Below are 25,931 nucleotides of genomic sequence, written 5' to 3' on the forward strand. Positions count from 1 at the left end.
CTGGGAATAAACTGAACCGTTCACCCCTAATTCTTGTGTTGGTCTCCTCCAAGGTGTTTCTGACTGGGCTGCCTTGCAGAAACTTTCAAGTGATTGTAGCCTACACAATGTTGCAGACAGTGAGAGATCAGATCCTCAGAGAAGACATGAATGGAGACGACATTTTAGTGGTGAGTCAGACTATCAGAACACCTAAAAGTTACATGAGATGCAATTTAAGCACCAGGACTATAATCCAGGGTACCCTGGAATTCCCACATATGCAAGCTACCTACAAAAATCTTGGTGAATATTGTATGCTGCATTGATATTTTACGTGGCATACACATACTCAAACAAACAAACAAATAGTGAAGTTGTAGGGTTGGAAGGAAAGCAACGGAGCATACCTAGGGAACTTCTAGATTTTTGCTGCTGCCAGCCACAAAGATTATAATGCATCCATACGAGCTAACCATATTCAGCAACCATGCTATAAACAAGGGGTAGGAAACCTGTAACCCTCTGGATATTGTTGACCTCTAACACCCATCAGCCCCAGACAGCCTGGTCAATGGTTAAGGATGATGGGAAATGTTGCCCAGCTACATCTTGAGGGCCACAGATTCTTGATCTCTGCTGTTGCCAATTGGTTACTCTCCTGATAAAGGTCACCTTCAAGATCATCTTCAAGTTCATTCTCTTACATGTGCTTTTTTACTCTTTAGGCTCTTTGGTTCAAGCCCTACGTTGGGCAAAAAAGATTCCTGCATTGCGGGGGGGGGGGGTGTGTGAACTAGATGGTCCCTTTCAACTCTACAATTTTATTATTCTGTGAAGATTGTAATAGTTGGGGGAAATTAACAGATCACATTCCAGTGTGTGTGTGTGTGTGTGTGTGTGTGTTTAAATGTTTTATTAATATTCTTAAATATGCTTTATACATCAGCCCAGCAGATTGTAACAGCAGATTGTAACCCAGCAGATTGTAACATTTCCCTGGGGGGAAATGCCAAAGATTATTTAGACGAACTTGAATTGAACTGTGAACTGAATGTGAATGGACTAGTTCATTTTGTGAAGGGATGAGCACGAACAAGTATTAGTTCCTTTTTAGACATTTTGAAAACTAGTCCCTAAAATAATAGCTTTCTAAGCTCCGAGTTTAATTCAGATATAACAATCTATGAGTGCACAGTCTGGGCACACAAGTTGAGTAGTACAAATCAACAAGTCTAGCCCTTTTATGCAAACACATGGACCTGTGTTTGGTGTAATGTGTGAACAAGACTCAATGACAGCAAGGAAGAGTAATAGCAGAGTCGGGAGGCTCCAGGGATTGACGGTGCCATCCTGCAGGATGTTTCCCACTGGTGCTGGAGCTGACCGACTTTTGTCTGATCACTCAACATTCTTCTTACATTCTAATATTTTCATATCAGAGACTACAATACATTTGCAAGCAAACAGAAATAGCAATATAATCTGTGAAACAGCAAGCCTAGGTGACTGATAAGCTGTCACTTTTCTTCTCTGTTACAGCTGTGCAATAATATCGTAGATCTGGATGCCAATGAATTGATCTCCAAATCCTGTAACACGTATGAGGTTCTCCTGAAATATAAAGATAAGGTAAGGGGGGGGGAACTGAACTCTCCTTCCAATATAATATTTCTGGGTTCAGGGAAGGATTCGATACACAGGCTTATGCTTTTTCTTTTTTAAAAAAAAAAAAAGGCTGTCCTCACAATAACAAACAAAGGCAGCTCAAACTCAAACGCAACTAGACTTTGTTACTAATCGGGCAAAAGCCTGAGAAATGTCACTGTGGGGGGTACAGCTGGTGCAAATACCCCTGTTTGCCTTTGTAGAGGTCATTTGTTCCCTGCCACTCCAGGCAGTTTCCCTAGTTAAAAAACGGTGGCGAGAGGTGACCAATGAAATATTCTCTTTCTTATATAGATTGCTGATATGTCCTCCATTTGTCTTCAGGTTCCAAAGGAGTTCAAGGAGTTCTTTGGCCAGTCACCATAATAAAGGTGCCATGTTATAAAAATCCAAAGAGTCATGTGGCCTGAGTGGTGTTAGTGACACAGAACGGAAATCAACTGGGGGCAGATGTCCTCTCTCTGCTCCTGTTGACGTGAGTCACAGCAAGAAAGGTAGCCTAACTGCATGCATACCTGCCAAGTCTCCCACAGAAAAATATGGGAATAGCAGCAGCGACACCGGAAGTTGCATAGGAAGTTGTCCGGCGGCCATCTTAGGGGTGGCCATATGGCCACCTCCAAGATGGCCACCACCATGTGGCCACTCCTAAGATGGTCGCCAGGCATGCGTAGAAGCTATTTCCGGCGCCAGCGGTGGCCATTTTTTGGTGCCCATAGATGGGCAAACCGACACCAGAAAAATGGCTGCCGGCAGGAGCGGATTTAAGAGAGATTTACGGGAGAGGAGCTCAAACGGGAGACCGCCGGGAAATGGTAAGGAAAAACGGGGGGTTTCCCGGGGAATACGGGGTACTTGGCAGCTATGACTGCATGTGCTGTTGTCTTAGCACCAAATGGAGCATCAAGCTAGTTGAAGCCAGACCAGATCCACAGATGGAGAGAAAGATTCCATCCTTAAGAGGATACCGTGTTCATAAAGATGATTGAACCTGTGATGTGGCTGGCTCCCCTACTGAACATAAGGAACAGGCAGAGTTCAGAGTAACTCTGCATGCAGAAGGCCCCAGCCAGATTCAATCCCTTCCTTCTCCGGGTAGGATGGCTGACAGTCACAGTGGATAACACTAAGGTGGCTGCTCCGAGGGTCTGATAGGGCAGCTTCCTCTGTTCCTATGCACCACTTTATTTAAGATTCTGTTTCACATTTCCCCATGGTCGGGACTACCTGGAAATATGTTAACAGCCCTCCTTTTGAGAAAGGGATCAGGTGGTGGCAATGAGCCATCTCTGCCTGAGCCCCCAGAGAGCTGTTCCTGTCAATGTAGACCAGGGATGAGGAAACTGTGACTGCCCAGATGTCACTGGACTCCAAGTCCCATCAGCCTCAGCCAGCGTGGTTTATCGTCTGAGATGAAGGGAGGTGGAAACCATTAATGCTTGGAGGGCTACAGGTTGGTTCCACACCTCCAGTGCTGGGCCAATGGGTCAAATGGTGCAGCGTGGCAAAAAGTGGCTTCCCAATTCAAGCTGCTTCCGTCCTCTGGGCAAAAACTTCAGCACTTCTTTTGAGACTTTCCAGCTCTCAAGTAGCATGAAACGCCAACCGACTCCATAACATGCACTTTCACTTGAACGGAGATGGGGAGATGGAAGCAGGTCCTTGCCGAGTAAATGTTTCCATTGGCCTCCTCACCCCCAGTCCGCTCTTTTCTTCTGCCCTGCTAGCCTCTCCTCGAGCTGGAAGTGCAGGCATCGGTTTCCGTGGGCGCCTGGCTACTTAAAAGCCAAATAAACAAACACGAAAGGAAGAAAATTGCAAACGAAGTGGAGCGAGGCTGCCCGCCGAACTGTGACATGTTGAAAGTGACCTTGACAGACTTGGTAGAACCTTGATTTGACACTTATCAAATGCGACAGAGGGAGACGCAGTGGGAGGGAAGGGAGGGGCAGCTTCTCAACATTCCCCCCAGGACTTGCTCAGCTCTAGAGCTAGACTTGCTCAGCTCTAGAGCTGGACAGCAAATGGAGGAGGCAGGCACACAGGCCAGTCTTCTGCACTACAGTGAGATACACTGAATTCCTAAATAAATTATAACAATTGCTTCTAAATTTGTAGCTTTACATATGAATTAACTTGTGCAAATTTTATGCAAATCTCTTTCCTCTTTGGTGGTGTCCCCCCCCCTTTATTCCCTGTTTTTAGTGATGTGTCAGCAGCTAAGGTACTCCTGCTGATGTCTATTTTTGTGCAAAGCGCATGTTTTGCATGTAGAGGATACACCCAGTTTAATCCTTGGCTTATTCGGTTAACAGATCTCAGTTGGAGTCAGGAGTAGGTCAATAAAAAAAACACCAGTGTCAGTGAAGTTAACACTTTATTCAAATAAATCAAAACAGCACAGGCCTAGTGAGCACAGCAACTCTTCCCAGTAGGTCTTGCCTACTAATGAAGCACTTGCGAGGACGGGAGGTCCTGGCCCTCCAAAACGCTCTCAACCCAGTTCCTTCCCCAGCAGCCTAAGGCTCTACAGGGGAGGGATGCAAAGCAGACTCTGGCCAGGGGGCCATTTTGGCAGGTGGGTTGGGCCACTGTGACACTATGTGACCCAGGCTTATTTTTTATGTACAGTAGCTGAAGATCCTTTGTATTGCCAGCAGCAATTCCAGCTTACAGCAAGGGATGTTGGGGGATTCTAAAGAAAACGGAGTGGAAATTGACAGTGTCCCCTTATTTGCCCCTTCTCCAGAACAGAATTCAATGTAGCAAATCCAATTAGTATTTCTTGTTGCTGCTGCTTTCAATTGGCAAATGATACTTCCCCCCCCCCAAAAAATGCATCATTTTCCCTTTGCACTGAAATGCCAGAGGTCGAAGGAGGTGATCACAATGTAACTTACATAATTTATGTAATTAATTACGTATGTAAAAGGTAAAGGGGCCCCTGACCATCAGGTCCAGTCCTGTCCGACTCTGGGGTTGCGGCGCTCATCTTGCTCTATAGGCCGAGGGAGCCGGCGTTTGTCCGCAGACAGCTTCCGGGTCATGTGGCCAGCAAGACAAAGCTGCTTCTGGCGAACCAGAGCAGCGCACGGAAACGCCGTTTACCTTCCCGCCAGAGCGGTGCCTATTTATCTACTTGCACTTTGATGTGCTTTCGAACTGCTAGGTGGGCAGGAGCTGGGACCGAGCAACGGGAGCTCACCCCGTTGCAGGGATTCGAACCGCCGACCTTCTGATCAGCAAGCCCTAGACTCTGTGGTTTAACCCACAGCGCCACCTGGGTCCCTAATTACATATGCAAGTTACTGTAATTTTGCCACCACAGACAGTGAGACAAATAATGTTGTTCTTGGCAGAGGACAGACTGCAGCCTTCTTACATCCCAACTTACCCTAAGCAGGCTTCAATGAGGAACTCTGTGGGCTTGAAATAACAGCCAATCAACACTGGCATTTCCCACCAGGCATCGGCTGCGCTATGGAGTACCCAATAGGGAGCACCGATCCCAAGGAGGTTGCTAGAAGTGTTGACCAGCTGGCTATAAAAGTGCAGGGCAGCCCTATCATTAGGCAGAATAAAGGAACTATCTCAGGTGACATTTAAAAAATTCCTTTCGGTAGCACCTTAGAGACCAACTAAGTTCGTTGTTGGCATGAGCTTTCGTGTGCATGCACACACTTCTTCAGGTGACAGGTGTCAAGTAGCAATGGCGCATTGGACAACAGACCTGTGTGCCCCAGCTACATTAAGCCAGATCCCCTCAAGAAGACACAGCACTGTGGCTGGCGTCAAAAAGTAAGATTCAACTGACATTCTGGTCAACTGTAAGTGGAAGGTGAGGGAAGCAGTTCCATCTTGTCTTTAGTCTCAGATAGAAAATTGCCTTGGGCCAGTCCTGGAACCAGCAATGAAGAGAGGGAACCCCTTCATAATTAAAATGACTTTTTGAGACATGTAGGCAGGTGTTCTGAATCCTATATCCTGATGCATCGTACATGAAAGACCACCTCTATGAACAAACAGCTGGCGGCTGCGCCATTGCCTATTAGTGAAGCTGTTCATCTTACGTGATTCTGCAAGCATGGAATTCCATGTGGAATCGAGTATCTGGTACAGAATTTTAATTGGTGAGATTCTTAACTTTACTGCTTGTTTATCCATTTGTTTTGTTGAAAAATGTTTCCTCGTAGTTGTGGAGGGATGTTTGAACATGTGCTGGGGGATGCTCTTCAAAGGGAGATGCTGTACTGAGCAGAGCTAATTTATCTTTCTTCATGATCTCCAGCCATATTTTCTGACCCTTGTGTGAATTCAGCACGTCTATTGCTTCTCCAGATGCTCCAGTGCTCCTTATGTACACATACAAGCATCTCAGCTGAGATCCTGCGTTCATTGTGCACCTGGGATGGGGAGCCTGTAGCCTGTCAGATGTTCTTGGACTCCAGATGTTCTTGGACTCCAGCTCCCATCATCCTTGACAATTAGCTCTGCTTGCTGGGGCTGATGGAATTCGGAGCCCAACAATAATTGGAGAGGCGCCATATTGCCTACCATTGTTCTATGTGGTACATTCCAGGCAGCCCCAGGATCCTTCACACATTTGACCCCACCACCACGGAAAAAAGGTAAAGGTAAAGGACCCCTGACAGTTAAGTCCAGCTGTGAACGACTCTGGCACTGCAGCGCTCATCTCACTTTACTGGCTGAGGGAGTCAACGTTTGTCCGCAACAGTTTTTTCGGGTCGTGGCTAAGCCGCTTCTGTCGAAACCAGAGCAGCGCATGGAAACGGCGTTTACCTTCCCGCTGGAGTGGTACGTATTTATCTACTTGCAATTTGATGTGCTTTCGAACTACTAGGTTGGCAGGAGCTGGGACCGAGCAACGGGAGCTCACTCTGTCACTCCTTCCGACCTTCCGTCGCTCCGACCGCTGACCTTCCGATTGGCAAGCCCTACGCTTAGTGGTTTAGACCACAGCGCCACCCGCGTCCCATTTGACTCAACCCCTATGCTGTTGAGCAACTTATGAATATAGTAGTCCCAATGAGGCACCAAAAGAGGGGGGTAGGGGAGGAGATGAGTAGCCATTACAAGCTGCCTTGTGTACCCAAGCTGAAAATAAGTGCATAAGTGAAATAAGCCCATCCAAAGAGCTGGACTGGGCTGCTATTTCTGTTCCTGCAATCCTTAAGACCCTTCTTTAAAGGGAGGAGGGAGGAAAAGCTTCCACTTCTCTCCATTGATTAACACTGTGTTTTTTAAAAGGGTTGTGTGTGGTTTCGTTCCCCTTTGCTGACTGCTGTTATTTTAATTTGCCATTCAGCAGTTTTAAGAGTTTTCTGTTTTAATGGATGCTTTTAAAAATTTCCAGGAAAAAAAGTGTTTGCGCGTCACTTTGAGTACTCTTAAGCAAGCTGGGAAAGTGGTCCAAGATTTTATCTAAATAAATAAAATACTGCACCCAGAGTAATCCCCAGCTCTGAATAGTGTCATGAGTCCCACATTGCATCTTGCAAAGGCAGAGTCTACCAGATAATTCACCTCTGCTCTTACCTTCCATTCAACACATCCATTGCTACTTCTTGTTCTCCTTCCAGGGAGTCAAAGCCTTCCTTAGGGTGGCCATTTACCCATCAGCAAAAGTCTGTATGATTTGCATACAATTTACAAATACTAATTTGTATGTATAAATTTCTTCTTGTTAAATCTATATCCCTCCCTTCCTCCCAAAGGATCCCATATACTGTATGTGCATGGATATATAATGAGAAACACATAGCTGCCAAGTCTCCCGTATTCCCCGGGAAACCCCCGTTTTTCCAGCTGTTCCCAGCCGAAAAAACAGGGTTTTTTTTTGTTTTTCCCCGGTTTATTCTGGCATGACGGCCATTTTGGAACTGGGCGGAGCATGCTCAGAAGCGACTTTTGATGCTGCTCTGCCCAGTTCCAAAATGGCTGCAGCGCAACTTCTGGTACGGCGGCCATTTTGGAACAGGGCAGAGCAGCATCAAAAGTCGCTTCTGAGCATGCTCCGCCCAGTTCCAAAATGGCAGCACTACTTCCGGTCCAGTCCCTTATTTCTCAAGCAGGGACTTGGCAGGTATGGAAACAGTCACTATGATTTTAATAGAAACACAATCCATCTCATGTGAGGGAAGACTGCATGACCAGGTGACCTCTTTGCCTGCTCAGTTCAGACTCCCTGTCAATGAGCAACTTCAGGGCCCCTCCTGCACTCTCTTCTGAGTTCTTTTCCTTTAAGCCAGACTTGGATCAGCCAGCCCTTCAAATAGAAGACTCCTTTACATGGAAGACTGTCCTCTTCATAGAATCATGGGATTGCAGAGTTGTAAATAAAGCTTCAAGGGTCATCTAGTTCAACCCTCTGCAATACAGGAATCAGACCTAAAGAATTCCTGTATTTATAAACCCCCAGTGAAGGTGGGCCCACCACCTTCCAAAGTAGCCTGTTAACTGTCAAGCAGCTCTCAGTGTCAGAAAGTTCTTCCTAATGTTTAGCTGAAATCTCCTTTTTGCAACTTGAATCCATTGCTTTGGTTCCTGCCTGCTGGAGCAGCAGAAAACAAGCTTGCTCCATCTTTCATGTGACAGCCCTCCAGATGCTTGAAGATGGCTATCATATCACTTCTCAGTCTTCCCTTCTCCAGGCTAAATATTCCCTCCATAAAACACATAGCCACCTTAGGCCTTCCTTTTGACACACCCATTCCTACCAATTCTATTGCAGATATTAATATTGTGCAGCTTGAAACAATAGGATGAATAAAAACTGACTGATCTTCGAATAAAAATTGTCCAGACCCAAAATATGGTTTCAAAGCTTTGCTAACAGAACTTTCTTCAAACAGACTTAAAACAATAAATGATACATCCAAATCATTGCATAAAATCATATGCATGTCCAAGAACAGACTCAGCCATGGGCGTACCCAGCATGGGGCAAGGGGGGCAGCTGCCCCCACCTAGAAGCAGGGCAGCTGGAGAGAACAGGCAGGGACGCTGCCTGCTGTGCTCCACCTCAGCCTGCTTGGCTGAAGCGAAATGGCAGTGCCGTGGCGCATTGTGGGGCAGCACTTTCTGTGCTGTGCTCACTGTGACTTGAAAGAGTGTGGGCTGAAGTTAGCCCAGGTCCAGGTCCAGGTTTGCTTCAACAGAGGCAGCTTCGCTGCTGCTGCCTCGTTTTAGTCACCGCTGCCATTAAAGGAGCAGGAGAGGCAGGAGTGCAAGTGCAGGTGGCTCCGTGTGCTGCCTTGCAAATGGCCCCCTTTCCTCTGGGGGTCGTGGACGTTGACCATTCCTCCTGGGGGATCCTGGCCACGCCATTGCCAGCTAGCCAATCGGGTGGCTGGGGGCATGGCTGGGGGCGTGGCTGGTGTGCCCCCCCAGCTTTGATCCTGGGTACGCCCATGGACTCAGCTTCTTACAAATATGAAATAACTCCAAACAGACCTGAAATCAAAGGTGAGTCTCTCTCCACAGCCTCCATTACAGCCTGGAGCTGTTTTCTCTTTGGGAGAGACATTAGCACACCTTTATTCTACAATAACTGAAGAACAAAGACTCCCTCAAAATGGCGATTTGCAACTGAATACAATACTCATGCGATCTCAAGTTAAACACCACGTGACAGAGCAGAGCAGAGATATATTGTAACAGTTAATCATCAACCCATTAAGTGCTCAGAGAGCTCTCTAGCTCAGTGGAATTTCTCCAATGTTCCCTTTAACAATACTCATGCAGACCCATTTTTTTCCATTTCAATGTACAGCAATTATACTTAACAGACCCTTCAATATGTTTCCTGCCAGGAGCAGCTTCTCATTGTATACATTAATAGTGTATCCTGTGCATACCTGCCAAGTCTCCCTCTGAAAAATGCGGAATCAGCAGTGGCGCGGCCCCGGAAGTTGTGTAGAAGCAACCTCCGGGGCCACTCTGCCCTATTTCTGGTGCCCACACATGGGCAGAGCAGCACCCAAAATGGAGGCTCCCTGGCAGGTAGGAAATCCGGGGGATTTCTGGGATTTTTCTCCATTCGGGAGAACAGTGGGAAACAGATTAAAATCCGGGGCTTTCCGGCGAAAAATGGGATACTTGGCAGCTAAGACTGTATGGAGAGGCCTGCCCTTTGGATGCTCTCAAGAAATGCACAACACTTTATCTTGGCACAATCAGAATAGAGAGAAGGAACCTGTTTGGTAGAAGGTCAGACCACATTGTCAGACCATTGAGGAGAGAAACACCACAACAAAATCCAGAGGGCACCATCTTGGCTTCCCCTTGTCTACTCAGAATGGCAGTGGCTTCCCAGGGTCTCTTGCCTTCCCCATCTCTTGCTATCGGAAATCATCTCAGGGAAATCCTTGCAGTGCGGCAGGCAGAGCAGAAAAACTGCCGATATCATATTCAGAGCCACTAATAAGCTATGAAGGTGTCCAGTGAACATTAATATAGAGTTACATCTTCCTTTTTCCAGCCAGTGGCTTTTATTATTCCAGACATTCTGCTGATGCCAGACTATTTGTTTTGCAATGGAAGCTCCCTGGGTGGGAATCAGGGGAGTCTCTGCTAATACAGGCTGACACATTTCATCTAGAAGGCAATACAAGTTGAGCAGGAGAAAGAGGCAGGAACAGGAAACTCCCCCAGGACAGAGGATCCATCACATTCAACTCCAGGGTTGGGCAAAAGACCTTGGATGGCCATACCATATACTCCAGGGAGAGTATCTTTGTTTCCTCTTCTACCTTTGGCAAATTCGTGTTCCCATTATTTTGGCCCTTCATGCATCACAGGGCTTTTTGAGGGGGTTGCTGTGCGAGTTACAAAATGTGTCTTTGGATGGGGTTATGAGCAGGTTTGTGGCTAAGCACCTCCAATTCAGTGAGGAGTCCAGGAGTTCAGTCTCTCCACAGCAAGCTCCATTCTGACGTGGACTGATCTGGGCCTCAGACAAAATTGAGGGGGCCATATAAAGTCCCTAATTAAAGATGCAGCCGTCAACATTGTTTCCTTCTCCTCCCCCTCCTGACCACATGCTTAATTAGGGTTTTCATTAAATTAGGCAGCGCACCACTGAATACCAGTTTCTGGGGTGCAAAACTAGGAGTAGCTTTTGTCTCCATGCTCTGTTTATGACTGGGGTTGGGGGACCACAAACCTGGAGGCCAAATACAGTCCTCCAAGCCTCTCCATCAGACCCTCGACACTCTCCCCCAAGAGGATAAAAAGGATAAAGAGGATATAAAGGACCCCTGGACGGTTAAGTCCAGTCAAAGGTGATTATGGGGTTGCAGCACTCATCTTGCTTTCAGGCTGAGGGAGCTGGCATTTGTCCACAGACAGCTTTCCAGGTCATGTGGCCAGCAGGACTAAACCACTTCTGGTGCAATGGAACAACGTGATGGAAACCAGAGCTCACGGAAATGCTGTTTACCTTCCCGTCTCAGCAGTACCTATTTATCTACTTGCACTGACACGCTTTCGAACTGCTAGGTTGGCAGGAGCTGGGACCGTGCAACAGGAGCTCACCCCATCGCAGGGATTCGAACCAATGACATTCTGATCAGCAAGTCCAAGACGCTCAGTAGTTTAGACCACAGTGTCACCCATGTGCTCCCCCAAGAACACACCCCGGGTAGACCCTCTTTTCCCAAGCCATTCTTTGCACCCTCCTCAAGTGATTTAGCCTGGTTTGGTTGTATCCTTGAACTCTGATAATGCCTCTTGCTTGGGTGGAGGCCAGAGAGGGCCAGGTGAGTCTGTGCAGAAACCAGGTGACTGTACAAAGGTAACGTCTGCATGTGTTATACCTCACACTTTTGCCTCTGGCTCCACCCACCAGGTGCTTGTTGCAATAAGAGAATGCAGCCCTCGGGCTCAAAAGAGTTTCCCACAGGATGCTGGTTGCCATTGGTAGGTCTTTCATCTCATAAGACCAGGTATGGGGAAACTTTGGCCCTCCAGATTTTGCTGAACTGCAACTCCCATCAGCCTTAGCAAGCATGGCCAATGACCAGGGGTGACAGGAGTTGCAGTTCGCCAACACCGGGAGGGCTGCAGATTTGCCATACCTGCATTAGTCAGTGCTCTTCAATGCTAGTCCTACTCAGAGTAGACCAATAGAAATGCATGAGCCAAAGATAGTCGTGTTCATCAACTTCAATGGGTTAAATTCAGGTAGGTCTAGCAGTGGCTGCCACCCCTTCTGTTGACAGTGAATGTTTCCTGCCACTTTTCTTTATTATTTTAGCCACTAATACTTTGTATGCACATTCCTGAATATTTTTGTGTGAGAGAGAAAGATCTTGTCTGCCTCTCCCTTGATTGTTTGCTGCCTCGAATGATTAGGAAAGGTAGCAGTATAAATAGCTAAAGAAAGTAAATGTAAATATTTTTAAAGCGGTGGTGGCTTGTTCACAGCAGTTTTCCGTTCAGGAAATCCCAGGCAAACAGACTGTCCCCGAACCAAAAAAGCACTTGAAATCTCTGTGCAGCCCAACCCTTTGTTTCTGTAATTAAAACCTGCTTCTCCAGCTGTTTGGCATCCATGGGAGAAAGATTTTAATGAATGTAACTCTTTAAGATCTCAACAGGGGGTTCCTTGTCTCTCTCCTCCCCTTGCTCTCCCCACAACACACACAACACACACACACAACTGTGGGATTGACAAGAGGGATATATCAAAGTGAATTTTTGAAGGAGTCCAATCCTGACAAGGAAAAACAGCTTTGCAAGGAAGGTGAAGCAGATCCACCCGTGACTCTCTATTGGTCCCTCCAAGAGACAAATGAATAGATTTGGATTTCTGCACAAACACACACACACACACACACACACACACACACACACACACACCAGTCTCACCTCTGGCCACCTCCATCCCAGCATTCCTCAGATGCTCATTAATTGTTGCAAAGCATCCAGGACCGCTTTACTAATGGGCTCACCCTAACAAAAACCATTCTCCCCTGGCCCCTGAGCATCACAATGCCATCACTCCCATCTCTTGCCCTTCTAGCAAAAGACCATGCACAGCCACTGGGAATGAGGAAACAACTTAGGTGACCACCTTGTTTCCAGACTCAAAAGATTGCAGGGCAATTAAAGGCACAGAAGTCCTGTCCACTATTGAGTCTGGCAACCCTAGGCACCAGTCATGCAAGGATTTCAAGCGTGCTTACTCCAAACACACACTTTGGACTCAAAGGAATCTAATATTGCTACTTTGTGCAATAGAGGGTTTTCTGCAGGACTGGTGACTTTTCGAGCTGCAGCAATAGTTTCTCAGGCTTCACATACCCTGCAGGTGTCCTGGAAAAAATAGGACATCCCGTTTTTTCTCACAAAAGAACAACAGTCATTTTTTATGCCATGATCTCATGAGATTTCACACCATGATTTCCCACCCAAAAAGGACTTTTTCTGGGGGCGGAATCTCTACAGGGCTGCCTTGAGATGTCTTCTAAAGGTAGTATAGTTACTTATCTCCTTGGCTCAGGGAAAAAAGCAAGAAAGCTATCACAATGTGGCATTCAGCAGTGCTATTTTTCTAGAAAAAGAGGTGCCAGGACCCACTATAAACACCTCCCTTGTTCTTTTTGAAAACCCACCTGGGAGGTGCCAGAACTGAGTTCCTGTGAACTCAGCGGGAAAACCTGAATGAAGCCCTGGCATTTAGCACCAACAAATCAGTACCAGATGCCAGCAGGGAAGCTGTGGGCTGCTTTGGTAGTGCAATATTGCAAATAATAAACTGTCAGGGCTGTCAGAATCTCCCCAGACAAGTAGGTCCATGAATCTCCCCTTCCATCTTCCCAACAACCCAGCGAGGTAGGCCAGGCCAAAAGATTGGGACAGCTACATCTGCCCCTAGATCTGGCACTCTTAGTTACCACACCATCGTAGATCTCTTCCCAGTCTCCCTTGCTGGAACCCCCAAGGGGTTCCTTAACTTTCTGTGCTTGGCACCAATATGGTTTTCACTTTGTGTTTTATGGCCCTTTTATACTTATCCCCTTATTCTTCTGGCTGGTCTCCTGCATCTTGGAGAGCAGGCCCTGGTTCTGATTTTGAAGAATCACCCAAACAGAGAAAAAATAAATTAAAATAACCCTTGTGACAGATCAATTATATGCGTGCTATAACTACACTGCCACAGCTCTGTCTTTTATATATCATAGTTTTATCACCCTGCAATATATTATAAGATGTACTTATAACAAGATGTGTTGTGTACATAATAGATCTGTCACATGGTTGATTGATTACTTTTCCCTGTTGGGGCGATTACTCAATATCAGGACCATTTCTTTCTTTCTGTCTTCTTTTGCAGCACTGAGAATCGCCTTTTTCCTTCTCAATGGCTTCTCTTTCGTGAGTTATGCAAATATTCAAGAGGTGAAGTTTAACTGTACAGGTGGCCTAACTAACTTGGATAAGTGTGGCAATTTCTGACCCTCCAAGTGTCCCTATTTTCCAGGGACAGTCCCACATTTACAGAAGCTGTCCTAGTTTCTGATTTGATCCCAGAATATCTTGCTTTTCCTCAAACAGTAAAGGGACCCCTGACCGTTAAGTCCAGTTGCAGATGACTCTGGGGTTGCGGTGCTCACATCACGTTTTTGGCCGAGGGGCCGGCGTACAGCTTCCGGGTCATGTGGTCAGCATGACTAAGCCGCTTCTGGCAAACCAGAGCAGCACATGGAAACGCCGTTTACCTTCCCGCTGTTGCGGTTCCTATTTATCTACTTGCACTTGACGTGCTTTCGAACTGCTAGGTTGGCAGGAGCTGGGACCGAACAACGGGCGCTCTCCCTGTCGCAGGGATTTGAACCGCCGACCTTCTGATCGGCAAGCCCTAGGCTCTGTGGTTTAGACCACAGCGCCACCCGCATCCCTTGCTTTTCCTTAGGACGTCCCTATTTTCATCAGAGAAATGTTGGCGGGTATGGAGTTGTGCTCAGAAAGGAGTTGCAAAACGGATCCACACCCAATGGTGGGTGGTGCCCAGTCATTAGGTATGGTGAATCCCTCCCCCATCGGTGACCCCCCCCCAACCTGCCACCGCAACTGGCAGAGAAGCAGCTTCAGCATCGGCACAGATTTCACCAAAATTGCACACGATCTTGCCAGAATTCGGCATTGATATTGGTGGTGGCAGGGCAGGTGGCAGGCGCGCCATCTAGGGGAAGGCCAAGGGGCTGACGCACCCCAAAATTTTCAAGGAGGGGTCAGGCCCCCTCAGTATTCCAGAACTTGTGGCAGGCCCCACTAGGCCAACCCGCAGCCACAGCCGGCCCTGTCGGGCTCTTCTGTGGCTGCAACGGGCCCCAGGGAGCCCAACAGTAGGTGGCACCAGAGCTACTGATAGGTGGAGCCCACTAATTCTTGTGTTGTCCCCATCGTCCTCCCCATGGCTGCCAATTCTCCTGTTTTCCCTGGGAAATCCCCGTTTTCCAGCTGTTCCTAGCTGAAAAAATGGATTTTTTTGTTTTTCCCCGGTTTATTCTGGCGCGGCGGCCATTTTGGAACTGGGCGGAGCATGCTCAAAAGCAACTTTTGATGCTGCTCTGCCCAGTTCCAAAATGGCTGCAGTGCTAGTCACTTCTGAGAATGCTCCGCCCAGTTCCAAAATGGTGGCAGTGCTACTTCCGGGCTGCTATTTCCGGCCCGGTCCCTTATTTCTCTGACAGCAACTTGGCAGGTATGGTCCTCCCTAATCCTGAGCTCTATAATGACAATATGGAGACTATGGAAGAGGAAGCTGACTGCTTGCGCCACCTACTGGGCCTTGTTCTTTTCCCAATGTGCAGCAAAACAGACATGGAGTGAAGCCTTCGGCAATGGGTGATTATGGACGAGGCAATGGACATCATGATCCATGGGAGAAAAAGAGGCATGTTATGTGCAGATTCATATTTTCATTTAAAAGGGACGTGGGCAGTGACGGAGCTTCGTGTTCTGGCACCGGGGGGTGGAGGGCAGGCGGGGGTGGGGCTGGTGCGCATGGGGGGCGGGGGCATGACGTCCAGCACAGACGAGGGGCAGCCGCGATGGCACCCCACGAGGATTGCGCTGCCGGGGGGCGGTGCACTCCCCCCCCCCCCGCTCCTCTTCCTCCGCCAGTGGGCGTGGGTAGCGCTGTGGTCTAAACCACTGAGCCTCTTGGGCTTGCTGATCGGAAGGTCTGCGATTCAAATCCCCATGACGGGGTGAGCTTGTGTTGCTCTGCCCCAGCTCCTGCAGTTCGAAAGCACGCCAGTGCAAGTAGATAAATAGGTACGGCTGCGGCAGGAAGATAAATGTCATTTCCGTGCACTCTGGTTTTCATCACGGTGTCCCATTGTGCCGGAAGTGGTTTAGTCCTGCTGGCCACATGACCCGGAAAGCTGTCTGTGGACAAACACCAGCTCCCTCGGCCTGAAAGCAAGATGAGCGCCACAACCCCATAGTCACCTTTGACTGGATTTAGCCATCCAGGGGTCCTTTACCTTTACCTCTTTTTTTTACCTTATTTTCATCTGTGAAGCAACAGAGAAGGTCAGGCAGTTGTGGCGCAACTTCACACAACGGAAGAAGTAACTATCACAAAGGACAGGTTGGGCTTTAAATGGCTGCCCATCGCTGCTCTTTCGGAACAACGAATAGCTGTGACAAGGGAGAAAATCCTCTTTTTCCCACCTCCACCACCTCCTCCCAGCAAACAGCAACACAATGACCTGCTAGGATCAGGGAGGATTTATTGTACTTGCAGTTTTTGTCTGTGTTAATTGTATCTGGCCTGGCAGCATTGGAGGGAAATGGCCCTGATTTATTTATTTTTTTAGACTGTGGGAAGGGGCGGGTGCAATCTCACCCTTTGTGATTGAGAAATGAACTGTGTGACAGCTGTGGATTTATTTTGCAGGTGAATGAGGGATTGTTCCAAAAAGAATTTGCTCATATTAATTATGTTCAATCCCCGCTGAGATTTTTTAACAAGATTATTCTGTCTGAGCAGCGCTGCTATGCTTTTTTTAAAATAAAAAAAAAGAGGAGAGAGAAAAGAGAAATTCTGCTGTGTTAGATGTTTTCTTTTTAAAAAAAATCAATGGATGGCAATGGTTTTCCTCCCAGCTCTCCTAACTTGTAAGCAGAATTGAGCAGTGTGTAACAACTGCATGAAAGTTGAAATATGAACAGGTGTGAGACTGTCGAAGGGGGGAAATATATTGTTGTCGCCTGAAATCCGAACATTGCAAATTCATGCAGGGGCAGAAGAAAGGTTTAGAAATGTGTCCGGATGTCAGGGACCGGCCTAAGGAGGAATGGTGGGGACTGCCCCCCCCTTCCTCCTGAACCTTCCCAAGCAGAGGACAGTATAGGTTTACAACAGTGGTTTGCAGAAGGTCATAGTTCAGAGGCTGCGGAGGGGAGAATCTGGGAAATATTGGGAGAGCAGCAGGAAGAAGAAGAACCAGGGGAGAGGCAGCTGACAGACTCAGTGTCTTTAGAAAACATTCCTGACCCCCCCCCTTCCCAGGATCCGGCGGGCATTGAGAGTAGGAGAACAGAAAGCTCAGAGGGACAAAGCACAGATCAGCCGAAGCAGGGATGGTGTACAAAAGGAGAGATGGATGGCATGTGACTTTACTCGGAGTAACGCCATTATCTGAGAGACTGCTTCCTACATCTATCTCTGTGAATACTGAATAAAATACCTTGGTAAGAGTTTCTTGGTTTTTTCCATTACTGGCAGCCTGCCGTGAGGGAGGGGGATCAGATTCCCTGAAGCCTGACACCAGCCGTACACTATTTGGTTGCAAAGCTTTGCCAGAATTGACTGCAGTCTCCATCATCCTACAGCAACAACAATTGTGAGTAGTAAAGCCAGAGTGGTATAGTGGACTCTGGGTCAAATCCACGCACAGCCTTGAAGCCCACAGGATGATCTTGGGCTCTCTCTCTCTCTCTCTCTCTCTCTCTCTCTCTCTCTCTCTCTCTCTCTCTCTCTCTCTCTCTCTCTCTCCCTCCCTCCCTCCCTCCCTCCCTCCCTCCCTCCCTCCCTCCCCCTTCCCCTCTCCTTCTTTGCCTAACTCACCTCACAGGGTTCTTGGTGCTATGGTTGCATACAAGAGCTATAAGGAAATAGCACTCTCCTGTTGTTCAGCAACATTCACACCATGCATTTGAAGGGCTATGATACCACTTCAAGGAGTTGTGGCTTCCCCCAAGGAACCCTGGGAGCTGTAGTCCGTTAAGGGTGTTGATAGTTCTTGGGAGACTCCTATTCCCCTTACAGGGCTACAATTCCCAGAGTTCCCTGGGAAGAGGGGTTGATTGTTAAACCACCCGGGGAATTGTAGCTCTGTGAGCAGAGTGTCCTAACAATTCTCAGCACCCTTAACAAACTACATCTCCCAGAATTCTTTGGGCAAATCCAAGACTCCTTAAGATGGCATGATAGGACTTTAAATGTATGGTGTAAATGTGGCCTTTGGCTGAAGGTCTCAGGAGCAGCAGTTCTGCTTCCACTGTAAACTCCACTTTTACTGATAGGTAAAACCCAGGTGGCGCTGTGGGTTAAACCACTGAGCCTAGGGCTTGCTGATCAGAAGGTCGGCGGTTCGAATCCCTCTGACGGGGTGAGCTCCCGTTGCTTGGTCCCAGCTCCTGCCAACCTAGCAGTTCGAAAGCACGTCAAAATGCAAGTAGATAAATAGGAACCGCTACAGTGGGAAGGTAAACAGCGTTTCCATGTGCTGCTCTGGTTTGCCAGAAGCGGCTTTGTCATGCTGGCCACATGACCTGGAAGCTATACGCCGGCTCCCTCGGCCAATAATGCGAGATGAGCGCGCAACCCCAGAGTCGGTCACGACTGGACCTAATGGTCAGGGGTCCCTTTACGTTTAAAGGTAAAAAGGTAAGACCAGTCAAATTTGACTATGGGGTGTGGTGCTCATCTCACTTCAGGCTGAGGGAGCCGGCATTTGTCCACAGACAGCTTTCCAGGTCATGTGGCCATCAGGACTAAACCTGATAGGTAAGAACCAGCTCCGGCAATCTTTTGTTCTGACTGAGCAATAGAGACTCTGCAATAGAGTCCTCGGACTCAGAGGATGGCAGCACAACATCCTCAGATACAAAGGACACAGAAAACATGAGCTCATCCTGCCGACTTGCCTCTGGGACTGACTCTGATTGCAATTCCCCTTCAAAGAGCCTTTGATCTAATCTCCTGAACAAGGAAAATCCAGTCCCAGCTGGGAAGATAAAATTGAGGAGAGGGAGAATCTTAGAGGCTGCCTTGACTTCCCTGGAGAAAATGTCATATATTTATATTTATTAAGAAGCAAACTCAAATCTCTGAATGTCATTCCTTATGGTAGCCTAAATGACACCACCCACTCACAAGAGGAAGGTAATATCATAATCAGAAACACCAAAATAAAAATAAAAATGGAGAATCCTCTACGGCAGGGGTGGGCCAACTCCCAAGAGACTGTGATCTGCTCACAGAGTTAAAAACTGGCAGTGATCTACCCCCTTTTGGGGGGTCCAGGTCAAAGTTGTTGAGCTGGGAGGAGGTAAAATGTTGCGCTTTTTTTAGGGGAGCCACAGTTGTTCAGCTACTTTGGAGGGAGCCAATGATCAACCAGTGATCTACCGCAGATGTCCGGTGATCTACCGGTAGATCACGATCTACCTGTTGGACATGCCTGCTCTACGGGACCTCCAAAAACATTTCAAAGAGGACTGAGTCTATTGTTGATGTTATTTTAATTCTTATGAAACCCTTCCAGTGAAACCTGCAAGTAGAAAAAGAAAGCGCCAAGACTTTGGCTCCATTCAGACGAGCTGTTTATTGAGCCCTCGTTCCAATTTGTTTGCAGGGAGGTTAGACGACATCAGCTTTTGGCTGAGCATTCATTCTGATTTGTTTGCAGGGAAGGGCAGTAGCTCAGTGATGGAGCAACTGCTTTGCACGCATAAGGTCCCAGGTTCAATCCCCGGTATCTCCAGGTAGGACTGGGGATGTCTTCTCTCTGAAACCCTGGAGAATTGCTGACAGTTGTAGACAATTGAGCTAGATGGACCAACCATCTGACTCAGTAGAAAGCAGCTTCCCATGTGCCTATAAAGTTAGGCACCTTTGCATCAAGGAAGTGTTATCCCCTTCACTTTCCATATTGCAAAATGTCCATTTGGGTGGGGGAGAGGAAATGAGCTTGTTGTAGAAGAGCTCCAAGTCACCTTTAATTGCACAACCTGAATTTGCTGGTGTGTGATTGAATCTGTCCCAGAATTAGTGATCACCTGGAAGCACCCTTTGGTCCAGTTGACATGTTACATCCAAATCATGATCTGGCCAACTAGAACAGGCAATGTTCCCTCCCTGATGTGCTCTCCCTGGTTCACAGTAACCATAGCTTGCCATGCTTTGCAAATCAGATGAAGCACGATTTGCCCCCAAACCCAAAGAAGAAGCCATGACTTAAAGCCCAGCTCCGTTGAGATGTTGCTGAAGTTAGTTGTTCCCAGGCTCTGATTCCAACGGTCTGGGAATGACCCCCCCCCCTGAGTTCGGCTCTTTCTTTCCACCTGCTTATCTGCTTGCCATTCCTCTAACACAGCCTGTGCTCTTTGGAGCTGATGGGAGTTGTAGTCCAAAACATCTGGAGGTGGATTAGCCCTGCTTTAGCAACTGCCAGCTGTGGGACAGAAAGGAGGAAGCAGTTTGGAGGAGGGAGGAAAGATGCTGCGGAAATAACCCAAGCTCTTTCCTGACTTTGAGGGGGAATTAATGGGTTATTTGGGGCTAATCCATTTCAAGCGAGAAGAGTTCATCAAAAACACCCATGTTTCTCTTACTTCAGTTCAGCCAAGGTGATTTTAAAAAAAAAACACTACGTAGAGTCCCTTTTTGTTCTCTGCCTCCCCGCAACCATCTTGTAAGATCCCAGCTATTCGTGTCGTTCTAATGCTGCAAATCTGCCTGGTGTTCGGGCAGCTTCATTGCCGACTGATAAGATACAAAGTGCTTTGCAGAATGGTTAATGAGGCGCGTTCCATCAAGGCCCTTCGTCTGGATGCCATCAGAGTAAATCAAGACCATTGCAGGCAATTAAGCGGCAGAACACGTCGCAAATGCAGCCAGAGTGTGGGCAGCGGTAGGAATGCACACGGCCTTCCCTGCCTGCCTTGTTGAAGGCGACTGGCAGCTGCTTTTGCAAAAGGTTTTCTGGCTGCCAGCAGCAAGGGCTCGAAGGTGTGGGGAACAGAGCAACAGGGAAAGATGGGCATGCATGCACGCACACACACACACACATCCTGCGCAATTGGCTCTGCGGTGATACCTTATGCTGTTCTGCATGGATTTCAGTGGGGCAGTTGTATAACTTTAGACTCGGCTCTTATTTGCTCTTACCTTTAGATCAGGGGTGGGGAACCTATGCCCCTCCACAGGTCATTGGACTCCAGCTCCCATCAGCCCCCACCAGTATAGGCCAGCAGACCCCCCCTAGGTAAAGGTAAAGGGACCCCTGACCATTAGGTCCAGTCGTGACCGACTCTGGGGTTGCGCGCTCATCTCGCATTATTGGCCGAGGGAGACGGCGTACAGCTTCCAGGTCATGTGGCCAGCATGACTGTGAGGGACAGGGGATACCGGGAGGTCCCTCCCATCTTGAGCTCCAGCCCATCCCCGAGCGCTGGGGAAAGCAGGGAGAGTTCCGCCTCAAGTGGAGAAGCAGGAAGTGGTGTCCGAGGCTCAGGCAAGGTAGCGGAGCCACTGCCCAAGGTGGGACAGGAAGGGGGTAGCAAGGGGGGAAGGCCGATCTGCGCAAGAAACGTCGTGGGAAGAGGCTGGGTCTCCCCAAGCTTTTATGCTGGATGAAAACGCGCCAACCTCCATTCGGAGGTACTGAGGAAGACTGACAAGATGTGCCACTCTCTGTAAATAGCACTGCCTTTAGCACTGTAAATACACAGCACCAATAAAAGGATAAAATGCAGAGCTGTGTGGAGTCGTTACTCTGAAGTAGCCCACCCAGGCCACTGTGACAATGACAAAGCCGCTTCTGGCAAACCAGAGCAGCACATGGAAACGCCGTTTACCTTCCCGCTGTAGCGGTTCCTATTTATCTACTTGCATTTTGACGTGCTTTCGAACTGCTTTCGAAGGTTGGCAGGAGCTGGGACCGAGCAACGGGAGCTCACCCCGTCACAGGGATTCGAACCGCTGACCTGATCAGCAAGCCCTAGGCTCAGTGGTTTAACCCACAGTGCCACCTGGGTCCCCAGCAGACCCCCCTAAGTGTCCCTATTTCTAGGGACAGTCCTGGGTTTACAGGAGCCGCCCCAGTTTCTGATTTGATGTTGGAGGGTATAGAGCAGGCATAGGCAAACTCGGCCCTCCAGACATTTTGGGGCTACAACTCCCATCATCCCTGACCACTGGTCCTGTTATCTAGGGATGATGGGAGTTGTAGTCCCAAAACATCTGGAGGGCCGAGTTTGCCTATGCCTGGTATACATAGCTGCCAAGTTATCCCTTTTTTAAAGGGATTTTCCCTTATGCTGAATAGGCTTCCTCGCGAGAAAAGGGAAAACTTGGCAGCTATGCTGGTATAGAGTTATCCAACCCCCAAGCCAAGGAGATAAGCAACTGTCAACCTGTTTTGTTAGGTTTTAATATATGTTGGAAGCTGCCCAGAGTGGCTGGGGGAACCCAGTCAGGTGGGTGGGGTATAAATAGGATGATGGTGATGATAATGGTGGTGGTGGTGATGATGATGATTGTCAGGGGACTGTTGCGGCTACTCCCGAGTAAAGACACTCCAGTCTTGGAGCCCTCCCTCCATACCACTCCCTCCTGACCCGCTGCTGACGCTACCTCTGGGCGAAGTGCTCGTCAGGATGACTGGGGGGGGGGGCTCCCTGTAAGGAGTCCCCCTGACAATGAGGATTTAGGATGTCCCTATTTTCATCAAAGAAATGTTGAAGGGTATGGGTCAGAGATTATGCAGCTGAACAACCTGTGGGGGACCGCAAGCCCCCCACCCCTGCTTTAGGGGGTCATGCTTCCAACTCTCCAGTTCTGTGATTCTATGATAAGGGTAGACAAAATTCAAAGAAAAGGTTCTTCAGGCTGAGCAGAGGAAGAGCTCACGGTCTAAATCCTGCCAGAATTTTTTTTTATGGGGCTGCTATCACCTATACTATAGCTAAACTTCAAAGCAACGCTAGTGAGGATCTCTCCTCTCTCTCTCTCTCTCTCTCTCTCTCTCTCTCTCCCTCCCTCCAACGGGGAGAGATGCCTTCTTTTTCTTTCTGACACTTTAAAAACGACTGCAAAACATTGCACCTGAAAGACTATCACTTCAAGTTCAAGGAGGGATCAAGTGTGGATGAGCAAATTTTGCCTCTAAGTTATTTTCAGAATCGTATGATCAGAGAAAATCTGAAGTTGGCCTTTGCAAGCTTTTGGTTATTCTGGATCGAGTGAACCAGACTTTGGGCTCAGTCCTGCTGCATTCAGATCAATGAGCGTTTTTGCCGGCAACTTCAAAGAGTGGGGAACATTTGAAGAAAAAGTGCCTTGGCATGAGAAGCACACCGAGGGATGTCAAACTCTGCATCTAATTCATTTTTTAAAAGAAATGTAGCTCCATGGTTGGAGCTTTCCGGGATATGGGTTCCTCAGGGTGATTTCAGGAAAGTCTCTTAGAAGGTGGATGCCCATGTAATAAAAGTAACCTGGGAGATGGTGGCAAACGTACTAATTGTCAAAAATGGTTTAGTTTCATTTATTCAAACGCTCTTAATCACACAACACATCAGCACATGTTCTGCTGGAATATAATTGTCATTATATTGGTGGTCTTTGCCGCCAAAGGGTTGTGTCTCTAAGGTTTTTATACGTTCTACCAGTTCTGGTTGGTGCCCGTGTGGAACTGGCAAGGTAGAAACAGGGAGATCAATAGTAGGTGGAGGCAGAGCCAATGGCAGGTAGAGCCTACTAAGGGTAGATCTACACTCGTGGTTTATAGTATTAAGGAAGGGTTAAGGAATGAATTTCACAATGTAATGTATTGCTAATAATGTGCTATTAATAATGTGTTATTAATATGTGCCAACAGAGGGCGCTGCAGAGCAACCAGCTACCAGCAATAGGGAAACTGTGTTGCCAAAGGTAAGGAACGTTTTTAATTTACCAGTATGCCCTGTGATGTTTTAGAAATAATTTAATTTAATTTAATTTAATTTTTATACTGTCCCTTACCCAGAGGTCTCAGGGTGGTTCACAGAACAAGATCAACATATAAAACCACAATATAATCAAAATAAAAACAACAACCCAATAACACACACACACCCCAAAAAAGAGCTGCATTTTAAAAGGGCATAGGATCATAGCTGCCAAGTTTTCGCTTTTCTCACGAGGAAGCCTATTCAGCATAAGGGAAAATCCCTGTAAAAAAGGGATAACTTGGCAGCTATGCATAGGATGTCAATCAGATCAACCAAAGGCCTGGCTAAAAAGGAATGTTTTTGCCTGGCGCCTGAAGGTGCCAGGCAAACGTCTCTGGGGAGAGCATTCCGCAGACAGGGCACCTTTGCAGAGAAGGCCCCATTTTCGTGTTGCCACCCTCCGGACCTCTCTGAGGAAGGGCCTCAGAAGATGATCTCAGGGTCCCGGTAGGTTCATGTGGAAAGAGGCGGTCCTTGAGGTATTGCAGTCCTGAGCCATTTAAGGCTTTATAGGTCAAAACCAGCCCTTTGAATTGGTCCCACAAACTAATTGGTAGCCAGTGCAGTCAGATCAGAATTGGTGTAATATGTGGTGTAAAAAGGTAAAGGGACCCCTAACCATTAGGTCCAGTCGTGACCGACTCTGGGGTTGTGGCGCTCATCTTGCATTATTGGCCGAGGGAGCAGGCGTACAGCTTCCAGGTCATGTGGCCAGCATGACAAAGCCGCTTCTGGCGAACCAGAGCAGCACACGGAAACTCTGTTTACCTTCCCGCTTGCAGCGGTACCTATTTATCTACTTGCACTTTGAGGTGCTTTCGAACTGCTAGGTTGGCAGGAGCTGGGACCGAGCAACAGGAGCTCACCCTGTCGCAGAGATTCGAACTGCCAACCTTCTGATCAGCAAGCCCTAGGCTCTGTGGTTTAACCCACAGCGCCACCTGCGTCCCAATATATGGTGTGATATCATTCCAATAATGTTTAAAAGGTCAGTGTAGATCCAGCCTAAGCCTCGTTTTGTCCACATCTTCTTCCCTGCTGAGTTCTCCAAAGGCAATGATGAGACTAAAGAGGAAACTGACATCCAGTGCCACCCCCGTTAGCTGACAGCAGACTGAGATTGGTGGGTTATTGCCCCATTTGTCCTAAGAGACCAGCCTCCATTGCTCTCTGCTCAGGATTACAGACTAATCCTCTGGGATTGAAAGGACCAGGTGACAAAAGGACATCATATGAGGGTGTCTCTATGCAAATTGGCACAACCTTCCTGAAATGCATAGCTGCCAAGTACCCCGTTTTCCACGGGAAACTCCCGTTTTACTTACCTTTTCCTGGTGGTCCCCCGTATCACTTCGTCTCCTGTTTTTCTCCGTTATTTTCTCCTGCCGGCGGCCATTTTTTTCTTTCCGATTTGCCCTTCTATGGGCACCAAAAATGGCCGCCACCGGCTTCAAAAGTCGCATCTACGCATGTCCGGAAGTGCATAGACGCGACTTCCGGTGTTGGCGGCAGCCATTTTTGGTGCCCATAGATGGGCGGAGCGACACCAGAAGTTGCGTCGACGCACTTCCTGACATGCGTACAAGCGACTTTCGAAGCCGGTGGCAGCCATTTTTGGTGCCCATAGAAGGGCAAAGCGACACCGGAAGTTACGTCGACGCAACTTCCGGTGTCACACGGCTGCCAGTCCCGGATTCTGCAGTCCGGGACTTGGAAGGTAAGGAAATGTGACAGTTCCAAGGAATGTTGACAATAAACAAAATTCCTGTTTATTGCCACCAGTAACCCAGTTCCCCACCCCCTTTGGCAACCTTGCAGAGCTCATGTTCCAAGTATTCAATCATCCAGTCAATGAATGCTTCTCTGCCATGATGGAATTGATTGCATTAAAAAAAATAGCAATATTGTAAAGATTAACATAATAAGCATGAATACACAAGCACTGCCACAAAACGCTCGGACTCATTAGGTGTGTGAAGTCTGCTTAATATGACACTGATGAAAGCCCTTCTCTGATTGCCCCTGGA

At 47.9% G+C, this 25,931-nt stretch overlaps 1 protein-coding gene and 1 long non-coding RNA gene across 4 annotated transcripts in view; both read left to right on the top strand.

Moving 5' to 3' along the window:
* TBC1D21 (TBC1 domain family member 21) overlaps window positions 1–2,084 on the top strand; it is a 34,336-nt gene extending 32,252 nt beyond the window's left edge. Inside the window, exons 9-11 of the mRNA XM_035130485.2 lie at window positions 54–170; window positions 1,522–1,611; window positions 1,972–2,084. Of these exons, the coding sequence (XP_034986376.2) occupies window positions 54–170; window positions 1,522–1,611; window positions 1,972–2,013 (249 nt within the window). The 3' untranslated portion in view covers window positions 2,014–2,084. The remainder of the gene's footprint in view (window positions 1–53; window positions 171–1,521; window positions 1,612–1,971) is intronic.
* Window positions 2,085–16,972: 14,888 nt separating this feature from the next.
* Window positions 16,973–25,931, top strand: part of LOC132593164 (uncharacterized) — a 34,172-nt gene continuing 25,213 nt past the window's right edge. For all 3 annotated transcript variants that reach the window (XR_015946917.1, XR_015946916.1, XR_015946918.1), the window contains exons 1-2: window positions 16,973–17,528; window positions 23,793–23,845. This is a non-coding gene — a long non-coding RNA (uncharacterized LOC132593164). The remainder of the gene's footprint in view (window positions 17,529–23,792; window positions 23,846–25,931) is intronic.

This window comes from Zootoca vivipara, chromosome 13, assembly GCF_965207765.1.
Source record: "Zootoca vivipara chromosome 13, rZooViv2.hap1.1, whole genome shotgun sequence".
NCBI classification, from domain to species: Eukaryota; Metazoa; Chordata; class Lepidosauria; order Squamata; family Lacertidae; genus Zootoca; species Zootoca vivipara.